Source organism: Actinia tenebrosa, unplaced genomic scaffold, assembly GCF_029948245.1.
Source record: "Actinia tenebrosa isolate PJP-AT-01 unplaced genomic scaffold, QUT_ActTen_1.0 PGA_scaffold6__47_contigs__length_16458017, whole genome shotgun sequence".
Taxonomy (NCBI): domain Eukaryota; kingdom Metazoa; phylum Cnidaria; class Anthozoa; order Actiniaria; family Actiniidae; genus Actinia; species Actinia tenebrosa.
The window spans coordinates 6,246,731-6,260,721 of NW_028292583.1; the positions used below are offsets into that span (position 1 = coordinate 6,246,731).

At 37.5% G+C, this 13,991-nt stretch overlaps 2 protein-coding genes across 3 annotated transcripts; one reads left to right on the plus strand and one right to left on the minus strand.

The window, feature by feature from the left end:
- Positions 1-3,129: 3,129 nt before the first annotated feature.
- LOC116307675 (neuronal acetylcholine receptor subunit alpha-7) lies at positions 3,130-11,051 on the plus strand. Of its 2 annotated transcripts, none has more exons than XM_031717950.1 (10): positions 3,130-3,285; positions 3,430-3,533; positions 3,852-3,976; positions 5,759-5,892; positions 6,698-6,742; positions 7,285-7,394; positions 7,609-7,753; positions 7,919-8,174; positions 8,586-8,758; positions 9,517-11,051. In XM_031717950.1, the coding sequence occupies exons 3-10, from the start codon at positions 3,883-3,885 to the stop codon at positions 10,249-10,251; spliced, it is 1,692 nt and encodes a 563-aa protein (XP_031573810.1). In that variant the 5' UTR covers positions 3,130-3,285; positions 3,430-3,533; positions 3,852-3,882; the 3' UTR covers positions 10,252-11,051. The 2 variants fall into 2 exon arrangements, with proteins under 2 accessions (XP_031573810.1, XP_031573811.1); XM_031717951.1 differs by having other exon boundaries at positions 3,430-3,515.
- Positions 11,052-11,679: 628 nt separating this feature from the next.
- Positions 11,680-13,683, minus strand: LOC116307668 (uncharacterized). Its single transcript, XM_031717940.2, has 3 exons — positions 13,566-13,683; positions 12,731-12,862; positions 11,680-11,984 (listed from the first exon to the last, which is right to left on the minus strand). Exons 1-3 carry the CDS (start codon positions 13,681-13,683, stop codon positions 11,680-11,682), a joined length of 555 nt encoding a protein of 184 aa, XP_031573800.2.
- Positions 13,684-13,991: the final 308 nt, after the last annotated feature.

The window sequence follows — 13,991 nt, forward strand, 5'->3', positions numbered from 1 at the left end:
ATGCCGAGAAACGATAAAACGTTTGACGATTTTCATCCAGTCGGTTATAGGACAGTCGTGATATCGAGTTTCAAACATGAACATTGTTATTTATATGATAATTAAAGTTGTAAAATTAAGATAAAGTGAGATCACCGAGAAACATGAAAATGGTGTCATGTTGCCGTTGGCAACAACTTTTTTTTTCTTTCTCTTTTTTCTTTTTCTTTTTCTTTTTCTTTCTTTTCTTTTTCTTTTTCTTTTTCTTTTTTTCTTTTATATATATATATATATATAACTTTTTACAATGCTTGAACGCACTCTGACTATATAGATTTTCCGCAAAAATTAATATTAAACCAGGTGCCTTTGGGGGAAATAAAACACTAAGACTAAGAAGCCAAGCCCTTTCTGTTACTTAACCATTAAACTAAAGGGGGACATTTCTATTCGGTGGTTGATACACCAAAGTAGTGCTCTTGCTTTTTTTGTAGGATGAAAAAATGCAAATTTTCAATCTGTCTATCAGTGGTCTATCGTATGTGCTACCGACCAACAGGGATGGCCTTAACTTACGCTCGGTTTCAAAATCAAATCAAATCATTTTTTTATCAAATACACGGTAGGCTTTGAAGCTAGAAAACTAAAAGTTGGGAGGTGTATAGTATTCTCCATACACACTCCTTCACTTCATTAATTTCCAGGGTGACAGCTATCTAGAATCCAAAAGAATGAAAGCTTTTTAAAAATTCCACTCTGCCAAGTCATGAGTATAATTGTGGGCATAAGCTTTTATCTCACAACAAAACACTTCATGACCAGTAATGGATATTATATTAATAGTCAAATTATTGGACAATTGACAATATTTAATGGCAATGAATTCTTATATTAGTGGATTGAAAACTAGCTGATGTTTGGGAGTGTATAGCAATTTATGCTTTCAACATTTACTGTTTCATTAGAAAGCATGCATTCTTGTTCATATTTTCTGAATCTTGTTTCAATCTGTAGTATTATCCTATTTTAGTTGGAGTAAATGTCTCGATCACTGTTTCCATTAGCACTGCTAAAAGCAAAACACTTATGAACTTGATTGACCATTAATAATTGACTTATTGGCAAACCATTGTTTGCAACTGATCATCTCCATGTCATCCCTAATGGCCGTTTGTCTAACAATTCTGCTTTGAACATAAAAAAAATCCGATATAACGATCGATAAAAGGTCACTTAGAATGAAGCGAAGTGGTTTCTTCTATAATATTTAATATCCTGAACAACCTTCTGTGCTGAATCTAAGTCAGGGCATACCTCCCTCACTAATCGAACCTTGAAACAACCTCTTGGCTGATCTGAGTCAGGAAATTGATATGGCCCCTTAAGGATTATATCATTCCTATTGGAGTAAATGAAATAACCTCTTAGCTGATCAAAGTCAGGGCAATAACCTCTTGCTGTGATCTAGTCAACTTCTGACGGCTGATCTAAGTCAGTAGGGGCACGGCTAACTCACAGATTCTCACAATTCAAACTGTATCTGATCCCTACCAACTTATCCAAGTGTAGCTAACTGTCTAACAGGGCTGAAACACTAAAAAACTTCGCCTTAAGGATTAACATCATCCTATTGGAATAAATGAGAACATCTTTTAAAGCTTTTGCTCAAAAATTATGATACAATATTTTTTAAACAGACAATTTTGCAGCAAACGAATCAAAAGCAGCTTTGTTCAAAACCATTTCATAATATAATTGTATACTTTAAGAAAAAACATCGACGTTTTACACGGTATGGGAGTTCACTTCGAATAATTTAAATGATACCCGAAAAGACATAATAACGTGCTGACACACGGTGGCAACATTGCGCGCAACAAATTTGAATCGGGGGTGACACACATTGCAACAAAATCACGCAACATCGTTTGTGTCAGCCTGCTATGTTAAGATATTTGGTCAGCAGTTATAAATTTGGTGCAAGCTGATGGCTGGAAATTTCAAAATGTTGCAGGTAATGTTGCAGCCATGTTCACATGATGAAATTTGTTGCGCGCAATGTTGCAAGAGTAGAGCGCGATTGAACTTCAGATTTGTTGCATGCAACGTTGCGTGCAACAAGTTATAAGTTTGGGGTAGACACGCTGCAACAGTCCTGTTGCGTGCAATGTTGTATGCAATGTTGCACCGTGTGTCAGCACCTTTAGTTTTCGAAAGGAAAATAGCAGGAATCAATTCAAGCTTTGCATAAATATTTCATATACTCGAAACTAAAAAAAAGATCATGTAAAATTACATCTAAAATCAGTTTATAAAAAACTAATATTAAATATTAGAAATAAAAATAAAATGAAAATAAGTCCATAAAATAGATGCTCTGAAAAATTCACTTCCATAGCTTTTTTTAGTTTTCGAATAACATGAATTATTTATGCGAAACTTCAATTGGTTCCTGTATTTTCTTTTCGAAAACTAATAATGAGCAGGGCCCGGTTGGACGAAGCCTGGATAGCGCTGTCCGACGGATAAATCTTATCCAGCGGATAAATTTATTGGAAAACAGCATCGATTTATCCATTGGATAAAACTTATCCGCCGGATAGCGCTATCCGGCAGGCTTCGTACAACCTGGCGTAGATGGTCAGTATTATTCACCGTCAAAGCCTGAAAAAGTTTAATTCTGTGTTAAATAAAGCTTTCTTGGCGGACGTTTTCTGAGTACTTTTTTTTCTAAAAGTAGTCGCCCTTTTGAATATCAATGGAATCGTACCATTGTTTTTTGTATATGAAGGTTAACTTCTTATATTTGATTACCTCACATGATGGCTAACTTGCCTATTCTGATTCACAAACCTTTAAAAATAAAATAATATTTCAGAAAATGCTTCTAACTCTACTAATCAATGTTGTTATCTTTGACTGGGATTTTCTTTCTTCTTTGACCCGAAATGAAAGAAGTGTGGTAGAGGATTTTGATAATATTCTGAACAGATATAAGAATGTTTGTGTGATTGAATGGTTGATACATCATGACAAGAGTATGGCATTCTTCTTCCACCGCATGAGAGCGCTAGCGTTATGTTTCACTCAATTTATTGTTTACTTCTGTGTTGAACTCTATTTATTATTCTTTATAACAGACACGTTGACTACAAGGTCACGAAGTTGAATAAGGAAGATTCATATCTGTAGTAGTAATGTATAAGAAAAAGTGATCATAGTAGCTACTAAAGTAACAAACTTAGATGCTGCAGTTTCTGGTTGAATTACCTGCAGAAGGGTATATTTTTCACTGAGGTCATTAAGGTAAGACCGAATACTCCTCAGACATATTATAAATACAAACGTTTGTCCCTTACTTCTCATCACAAAGACGAGCAAACCCCTAGAAAGACAACGTACAGCTAATATATATCACTAACAGCCTTTTATTTTCTTTCACAATTACAGTTGTTCACTAGTAAATGTCGTCTCCAAGAGCTGTTGTAAGGAATAATAAAGAAACTAAGCTTCCAAAGTTCCTATTTCAAAAACAGGTCGACGATTTGATATAAGTATGCAAATATGTAAATTCACCCATATAATTATTTTTTTTTAGAAAGATGACCTTTTCAAGCCTCTTTTTTATGGCACGACAAAACATTGTCACCCTGCACGTACACGACATCTATTGACAGAGTAGAGCTACTTTCAAATATTTGCTGCGCCACTTCTGTACTAGCGATAAAAGAAGTTTTTTGTAAAGTTCTCCAGTATACCTTAACTTCTGCTGTATAACTTATACCTTACCGGTCTATATATGACCACGCCTATAATCTTATTTTATATATTACAGGTATTCCATTGTTCTAATGATATCGTGTTTCTTGCAGATCTTGGTATACCCCACGTTAGGAGATCAGGATGAATTTGAAACAGATCGTGTCTGTCCTTGTTAGTGTTTTATTACTGATGAGCAATAATGTTGTCATCGCAAGAACTAATATCACCGGCACAAGTAGGTATCATAATAGTGACAAAAAATATTTATTTTCCACACTCCATAGTTTTCGGTATTTTCGTCGACTAAAACACAAGCCAGTTTATTTAGCTATCATCATCATCACCATCATCATGTATCATCATCATCATTATCATCATCATTATGTGTCATCATTATCCTGATCACCATCATGTATCATCCCCATGTATCATCATCATGTATCATCATGTACCATCATCATTATCATGTATCATCATCATGTATCATCATGTATCATCATCATGTATCATCATTATTATCATGTATCATCATTATGTATCATCATCATGTATCATCATTATGTATCATCATCATGTATCATCATCATGTATCATCATCGTGTATCATCATCATCATGTATCATCATCATGTATCATCATCATGTACCATCATCATGTACCATCACCATGTACCATCACCATGTATCATCATCATGTATCATCATCATGTATCATCCTCATGTATCATCATCATGTATCATCATCATGTATCATCATCATGTATCATCATCATGCATCATCATCATGTATCATCATCGTGTATCATCATCATGTATCATCATGTATCATCATCATTTATCATCATCATGTATCATCATCGTGTATCATCATCATGTATCATCATGTATCATCATCATGTATCATCATCATCATGTATCATCATCATGTATCATCATGTATCATCATCATGTATCATCATCATGTATCATCATCTTGTACCATCATCATGTACCATCACCATGTATCATCATCATGTATCATCATCATGTATCATCCTCATGTATCATCATCATGTATCATCATCATGTATCATCATCATGTATCATCATCATGTATCATCATCATGTATCATCATCATGTATCATCATCATGTATCATCATCATGTATCATCATCATGTATCATCCTCCTGTATCATCACCATGTATCATCATCATGTATCATCATCGTGTATCATCCTCATGTATCATCATCATGTATCATCCTCATGTATCATCATCATGTATCATCATCATGTATCATTATCATGTATCATCATCATGTATCATCATCATGTATCATCATCGTGTATCATCATCATGTATCATCATGTATCATCATCATGTATCATCATCATGTATCATCATCGTGTATCATCATCATGTATCATCATGTATCATCATCATGTATCATCATCATCATGTATCATCATCATGTATCATCATGTATCATCATCATGTATCATCATCATGTATCATCATCTTGTACCATCATCATGTACCATCACCATGTATCATCATCGTGTATCATCATCATGTATCATCCTCATGTATCATAATCATGTATCATCATCATGTATCATCATCATGTATCATTCTCATGTATCATCATCATGTATCATCATCATGTATCATCCTCATGTATCATCCTCATGTATCATCCTCATGTATCATCATCTTGTACCATCATCATGCATCATCATCATGCATCATCATGATGTATCATCATCATGTATCATCATCTTGTACCATCATCATGTACCATCACCATGTATCATCATCATGTATCATCATCATGTATCATCATCATGTATCACCATCATGTATCATCATCATGTATCATCATCATGTATCATCATCATGTATCATCATCTTGTACCATCATCTTGTACCATCATTATCATTATGTATCATCATCATTTTTATCATCATTATCATTATCACCTTTATTATCATTATTATCTTTAATATTTTTTTATTTTTTACAATTCTATACCAAAGACTTTGACAATGATGAAGCAAAGCTTCTCAAAGATGTGTTGGGTGAATACAACAAAAAACTGCGTCCAGTCATAAGCAAGCACGATAAGGTTGAGGTTAAACTGGGTTTTACTCTTAATCAGATTATTGACGTGGTAAGAAAATAACAGTAGTTTCAAGAGAAAATGAAGAGAAGGAATCTCTGGTATTCATGCTCGTAACCATCATAGGCACCGTTTGATGCTACTTTTACAATCACATTTGCAATAGTTTGGTTTCTGCAGGCGCATACTGCGCGCGCTCTAAGCTGTTTGTTTACTTTTTTTTCTTGAAAAAAAGAAAGGAAAACATGAGCAAACAGGCTGAAGCGCGTGCAGAAAAAAAACAAAAACGATCAGATGAATGATTCTAAAAATAGCATCAACGGCTCTAAAAATAGCATCAAAGAGTGGTCATGGTAAGGCGCGGAGATTGCTTCTCTTAGTTCATATTCTCTTGGTAATGTATATTACCATATCCTAGTATCTTCAGTACTCGGTATCCCTGGCCTTACATAGTGAGAACATGCATTATCTTGAAGTTGCGTCTCCTTGCACTGCTATAGTGAGAACCAGGCGGCTCACTTAATAATAATACCTCATCATATAACAAAGTCATAGAATCTCGCTGTAAAGCCCCACATATAACAAATCTATAGTTTTGATCCTGACAAAATGAATAGGCTTGAAATGGAAAGTTAGAAATATCTAAATTAAATGAAATAAAAAGCATGATCTATCCATGATTCAGCTGTTTTCTAAGTGAACTTGCGTGCGATTTATCGCGAGACGCGACCCTAAAGACCTTCTTTGATATACTCTTATTTAGAATATCCCTGGTGTGTGCCGCGGGAAGCGTACCCGTGATAGGGGGTATTTCGATCATTCATTCATGGGCATATATATCTGATTATGTTTTTAGATCGAAAAGTATGAAATCTTGAAACTGAGCCTCAACATAAGACAGGTAAGTTGATTAAAACATACCGCAACTTTTAACATCGGGAGTAAGCAAGGAAGGAAGCAAGGAAGCAAGGAAGCAAGGAAGCAAGGAAGCAAGGAAGCAAGGAAGCAAGGAAGCAAGGAAGCAAGGAAGCAAGGAAGCAAGGAAGCAAGGAAGCAAGGAAGCAAGGAAGCAAGGAAGCAAGGAAGCAAGGAAGCAAGGAAGCAAGGAAGCAAGGAAGCAAGGAAGCAAGGAAGCAAGGAAGCAAGGAAGCAAGGAAGCAAGGAAGCAAGGAAGCAAGGAAGCAAGGAAGCAAGAAGCAAGCAAGGAAGCAAGGAAGCAAGAGCAAGCAAGCAAGCAAGAGAAAGCAAGCAAGCAAGCAAGCAAGAAGCAGCAAGCAAGCAAGAAGCAAGCAAGCAAGCAAGCAAGGAAGTGAGGAAACAAGAAAGCAAGGATTTGAAAGGAATGAAGAAATGAAGCCGGAGGACAGGCAAAGAGGCAGGCAGGTAAAGAAAGGGGCCGGAAAACAAAGTGATTCAACAATCTATGGCATCTTACCGTTTCAGATTTGGGATAATCCCCTCTTAGCATGGAATGCAAGTGAATATGGTAACATATTCCAAGTGAATCTAGAACCCAGTGAGCTGTGGAAACCAGATATCTATCTTTACAACAAGTAAGTCGAGTAAGCACCGAGATATGCCTGACATAAAGGGTTATAAGCATAAGCATAAGCATAACTATTATTAGCATCACACAACACGCATCGCAGTTACGACCACATCAAGATGTGGTGCGGCTACACATGAATACGAATTTGCAGTATCGTTTCCACACTTATACGAAACCCGCTATTTTTTTAAAGCAAAAAGCACTTCTTTCTTTCGTAGTGCCGACAGTGGGGCAGATGGATCTCTGTATGGATTCAAAGCCAAAATCACCGTCGACTCAGCTGGGCGAAACGTATGGTTGGCTCCAACGCTATTAACGACCTCTTGTAAAATCAACGTCAGATACTTTCCCTTTGACCAACAGGTATTTAAGCAAATTGTTTTCAATAAAAACCCTGAGATATATGTAGCAGATATTGATAAAGGAGATTGACTTGTACTTCTGTGAACATACCTTGAGAATGCTGGATCAGTTGAGCAAGGTAGGTGTCGATATTTTCGTATCTTATTTGTTCGTTTATTTTTTAAGGCCTGTACCTTGAAGTTTGGCTCATGGACCTACGACGCTGCCTCCGTTGATGTCGTATCGCAGAGTAAATCCGTCAACTTGCTTGGCTACCAGGCGAACGGCGAGTGGGATATGATTGGATTCCCATGTAAACGCAATGAAAAGCGTTACGTGTGCTGCCCAAACCCTTTCACTGATGTCACGTGCACTCTCCATATAAGGAGAAGGACAATGTATTACTGGATTAACCTGGTTGTGCCATGTTTATTAATAACAGGTAATTCCCCTTAATTTGATAAAAACACTATACATGTACATTAAATAACCCTGGCCACTTTCGAGATATGCTTCGCTTCCCACTCAAAAAGGTTTAAGTACGAGGCTACAGAATCACTGAGCATTATGCATTATGCTCGAAGCCTCACCATTTTTCCATTCATGCTTTGCGCGCCGCGTTCACCGCTTAGCTGGTTTGTTATCGTTGATACTCACGTGATGTGGACGCAAAATGGCCGGCCTGATGCTAGAGGCACACTGAGTCGATCCATTCACAATTGGCGCTAGTTACCACTAAAACAAGACATCTAGGATCACCTCATCTTCCTATATATCCTGTTGACAGAACTCAATATTAAGTACTGAACTGTACAATCATGATTTTTAATTTTGTTCTTATTGTCCTCTATAGTGCTGTCTTTACTTTCATTTATCGTAAGTACCGAGTCTGGTGAACGAATCTCTCTGGTCATAACCAATCTTTTGGCACTGACAGTCTTCATGCTGATTGTAGCTGATATTCTACCACCCACGTCTGAAGTGGTACCTCTTATAAGTACCTTTCTTACTTGTTCCATTGTAGAGGTAGGAAAATCTTGAAATTATCAGATAAACACAAAAGAAGCGATTAGGAAGAATTGACCTTTTCCTTTCCCTTCCTTTTTTTTTTTTTTTTTTTTTTTTTTTTTTTACTTTTATATACAAAGTAGGTTTTTCATTTTTAATAACGTTAGGTAGGTAATCTTTATTCAAACACGGTTAACAAAACTATATATGTATATATATTAAATATTCAAAAAACTGTTACATTTTTGCCGTGTAGGAGTCTGACGTTGAGAAGATTTTGCCAACGCCTTTAATAAACTGAGAAATTGTTGTTGATATCCTTAATTGGCACCTGGTAATTCATTCCAATACTGCACCACTGTAGCTCAAGCTGCCTTAGAGATATCAGTGCGTGGTCGAGGAATGAACGTTAAAACCTAAAAGCTACAAAACTGAGACCAGCAATGATTGATATATTTTACCAGTGTGTTTTACTTCCCGTTAGCATTCAATATGTACTTTGTCGTATCGCCTTTACTTTTCGTATCCTCAGCGGTCTCAGTTTTCAAGAATTTTGGTGACTAAATTTATTGAAATTAAAAAGTTAAGACACTTCACTTTATGTTGAAAAACTTTGTAAGAAATTGAACAAATTTGTTCAAATTAGTAAGTTCAGGAGACCTACAAAACTGTGCACTTACTTGTAAAATTTTGTAAGTTAACTTTTTCATGGATATATGGTATGCACTCAACCATGTAACAATAGGTAAAGGTGTTTTCTTCTTCGCTCATCATAGGTTGGAATAGCATTGGTTGCTACTTGTATTGCTCTTCAATGCTATCATACAAACCCTGAAATCAATGAAATGCCATTTTGGATGCGTTATTACGTTAATCAGCGACTTGGAAAACTGGTAGGGATAACATCGCTAAAGAAAAAGCTACCTGAAACTAATAGCGATGATGAGGGCGCTATCCCTTCTGTCAATGCCATAGACAAGCTGAGAAACTTGGTTTTTGGAAATAGATCGGAACATCGTTTCAATACAGAATCAAATGTTTCTTTGAGTAGGAAGCCATCTATGACAAGCTGTAAAATGTGCCAAAATGCCGGGGCCAAGTCAACAAAGTCATTGGCAGGATCCTCTAGACCTGCAAGTACGTTTGCTTCACCAAGTACTGTCTTTGGAGATGCTGAAAGCGTAGATACTATCGATGATCAAATGGACCACTCCGTGGATAGAAGCACAAGACAACCTAAGAGACACGCATGCGCATCAAGAAGCAAGTACCTTGGCATGTTAGGAGCAATCATTCATCGCCAAGATCACATCGTCGAGGGAATCCAGCAGCTTGCTGAGGACCAGGATGATCAAGACAAAGCCGTGGATGACCGCTTCGAATGGATTCTTGCTGCTCACATTATTGATCGTTTCTTCTTGTATTGTTTTATTGCTGTACTCTTCGCTTCTATTTTGATGATATTTGCACTTGTTCCAAAACATCCAAACATCGATGAAATTCAAGAATAACAGGAAGATCTCAAAGAAAGAAGATTATGCATCGTTGATAAAGGAGGGAATCTAGTCGTTTAATTAGTATTTCCAGTTATCAAATATATCAAATATAATGTCCGACAAAACACCCAGTCTATAGACCATCACCTGAAGAAGGGAACTACTCGCAGTTGTAGTCGAAACGTCGTTGTTTTAAAACCAATTACTGCAATAGTCCCTTCACAATTCCCTGCGCCATCTTGAAAGATAACCGTGCCTTTGCATCGAAGCGAGAACAGCGGTGTCCTTGCAATGATACAGGAATGTGAATAATTGTCCAAGTTGTTAAAAAGGTCGCTATCATTGCAAAGGCACCATCGTCCACGCTTCGACGCACAGGTACGGTTACCTTTCAAGATGACACAGTAGAGCAAACTGTGAAGGGGACTATTGAATAAATAAGTACTTCCTCCTTTAGCAAGATTAGTCAGTTGAACCAGTTATTGGTATAAAGGGCCCAAGTTTGAAGACCTACACAAATCTAGTGCAGTAAATGAAGTGCAACCCAGCTTAGCTACAATAAAATGCACGTTTATGTGCACACTTAATTGCAGCCCTTTTGAAGGTCCAAGAGGACTAGAATATGATAGCACACTTTATTACGCATCTTTGTCTAATGTGCTTTTATAGTAATAACATCACTGATGCTTTTATGAGACAATTAGTTTTTAAAAATCTTAAACACTTACTAAAACAGGTCGCAGTTGGAGACACCCTTTTTATTACTTGGATATATGGAATCTTTGGCAATAAAAATTGCAAAAAGATTGACGTTAGGAACCTCTCGAGAAAATATGTTTTGCGGTAAATTTTAAATTTTAGATTATTCTTCAGTTCATGGATCAAGCAGGATAGAATTTGCTGTTGATGACAAGTATAACATCATTCCATGCAGCAGAGGTATTTTTTATGGTTATAACAAGCTTCTTTAAATACGATGAAAAGAAGCTTGCTGTTAGTTATAAAAAACAAACTGCAGTTAGGTGAACGATGGATGCATACATGCATGCATGCATGGACGGATGCATGCATGCATGGGTGCATGGGTGCATGGGTGCATGGGTGCATGGGTGCATGGGTGCATGGGTGCATGGGTGCATGGGTGCATGGGTGCATGGGTGCATGGGTGCATGGGTGCATGGGTGCATGGGTACATGGGTGCATGGGTGCATGGGTGCATGGGTGCATGGGTGCATTGATGCATTGATGCATGGATGGATGGATGAATGAATGGATGCATGGATGGATGAATGGATGGATGGATGGATGGATGGATGGATGGATGGATGGATGGATGGATGGGTGGGTGGGTGGGTGGGTGGGTGGATGGATGGATGGATGGATGGATGGATGGATGGATGGATGGATGGATATATTATGGCGGTTGCCTACTACATGTTTTCATCAAACATCAATTGATTCCAGTTGTTCATCCAAAGTTTGCAATCGAGTAGATTTCTGTGATGTCATTTCATGTCGATTGTGTGATTTTATCACTATACTATCACTACAGTAATCTTCCACATCTCCATTTATTCTTGCCGGGTATCCAGTAGCCGTAACAGCATCAAACGAACGTTTAGGTCCACTTTCCATACTAGAAAAGCTGAGGTTACAAAATTCGTAGCTCTGTGAGACCATCATGGTGTTTGTATTTCGACCATATTTACTCGTGTCTTGTTCTTCAGAACCACAAGTGCTTTCATTCCCTGAGGGTCAAACATTAATAGAATGTCAATTAAGAACTAGCATGCATCGGCTTCAGATGTTATCGGCTTCATAGCCGACATGCTGGTTGACGATAACAGAGCATTTCATTGTTATAGATCGCGCCATGTAAGGGAATCCGGACTTATGGTGGATTCCGGATTCCGAGACTCTGGATTCCGGATTCAAAAACTTTCGTATTGCGGATTCCAGATTCCATATCGTTAATTTTCAGATACTTTTTCTGAAAATTATATTTGATATACTTGCCAGTATAAGTAGAATCGTCTATCAGTTAAATCGGCATCCGATGACAGATATTCTTGGTGGAGATATTACACAGTGGGGGAGGGGCTACATCGGCTCAGTCTAGGTCGAGGCGATAGCATTTGAGTGTATACTTTGTGTGAATTTCAAAGTGGCGGATTCCAGATTCCAAAAGGATGGATTGCGGATTCCATTATAAACTGGATTCCGGATTCCAAGGTCTGGATTCCGGATTCCAGAGTGCTGGATTCCGGATTCCAAAGCCTAAAATTTCGTGGATTCCGGATTCCAGATTTCCTTACATGGGGCGAAATCTTATAGAGTACTCAAGTGATGACGTCACAAAAATTAATTTTCGCTTGATCATATTTTTGGTATAGATTTTACAATTTCGGTACCAATCAAAAAAGACGTTTACACACCAAATCGGACAAACATCAGCCATCAAGTGATGGTGTAAAGCGTCTTAAGAATCACTTACTAGATCTTTTCCAGTAGAAAAATCCTCCAACAATGACAGCCAGGAGTAGTATTATAGTTGTGACAATCCCCGCGATGATTTCTGGTGATAACGATAGATTGCTTTGTTCTGGTTCGTTTAAAACCACTGCGTCTGGTAAACGGAAATACCAACGGAAACTGATTTAGGGTTTGAACGAAGTTAGATGCTTTCATTATAATGGTTATAATACAACCTCTTTAATTAGCTTCGTATGCAAATTGCCCATTTCAGATCACATGACATTCTCTTGAGAATTGTTCTTTAATTAATTATGAACATGTTAAAATAATTACACAAAATCAACTCCCAAGAGTGGCATCACATAGTCTGAAATGTGCACAACAAACGAATCTAAAGAGGTCTATAGCTACGATTGGTTTCCAAGGTACTTTTAAAATGATTGTTACTTGAACACTTCCTTTCTTGACATGCGGACACTTCTAGCTAAAAAATGGTTACAAATTTAACTTTAGATTTAACCTATTGTAATGCGTTTGCACGTTACCGTAGAATGCATAGCACCATGCATAAGCTAAGCATTCAAGTCCTTGTTACTCGTTTTTGTTAGCCTTGTATACGCACTGATTTGCCGTTGCGATAGTATATGTTGGCGTCAAGGCGTTTCCACGACATTCCATTGGCACGTTTCCTTAAAATATTGTAATTTTTGATAAAAGAATGATGCCACTGAAACACATTGATTGAAGTTCAACAAAAATAATTTGTTGCAACGATGATCCCACTCTTTCGATCTATTGAAACCAAGTATTATTACCAAAGCGTTGGTTAAGTAGCGACCATATATCAACCTCACCTGGTAAACACTTGGTAGTTTCTCTATCGAAATAAAAGCCATCTCGACACGGGCACGTATACGAGCCTTCCTTGTTGATGCAGATTGATCCTGGTCGACATGTATGAGTCTTCTCCATGCACTCATTAATGTCTGAAGAAAAAATGTAGCTAAACATGAGCTTGACTAGCACTAAGTACAGTCGATTCTCGTTACAGCAGACTGTGTCTATAATAATGAACGTCCGCAATATAGCTATCGTTAATTACTGTGAGTCATGCATTTCTTTGTCAGTATTTTTTGACCGGTGATCTTGCTCCTAATCCGCAATAGCGAGTGCAATTACGAATGCAATAGCGAGTGCAATAGTGAGTAGTATAGGGGATGGGGGTTCCAGCGCAACGACCACCGGAGGATTACCCGTCTAAAGTACCCCCCTCGATTCGT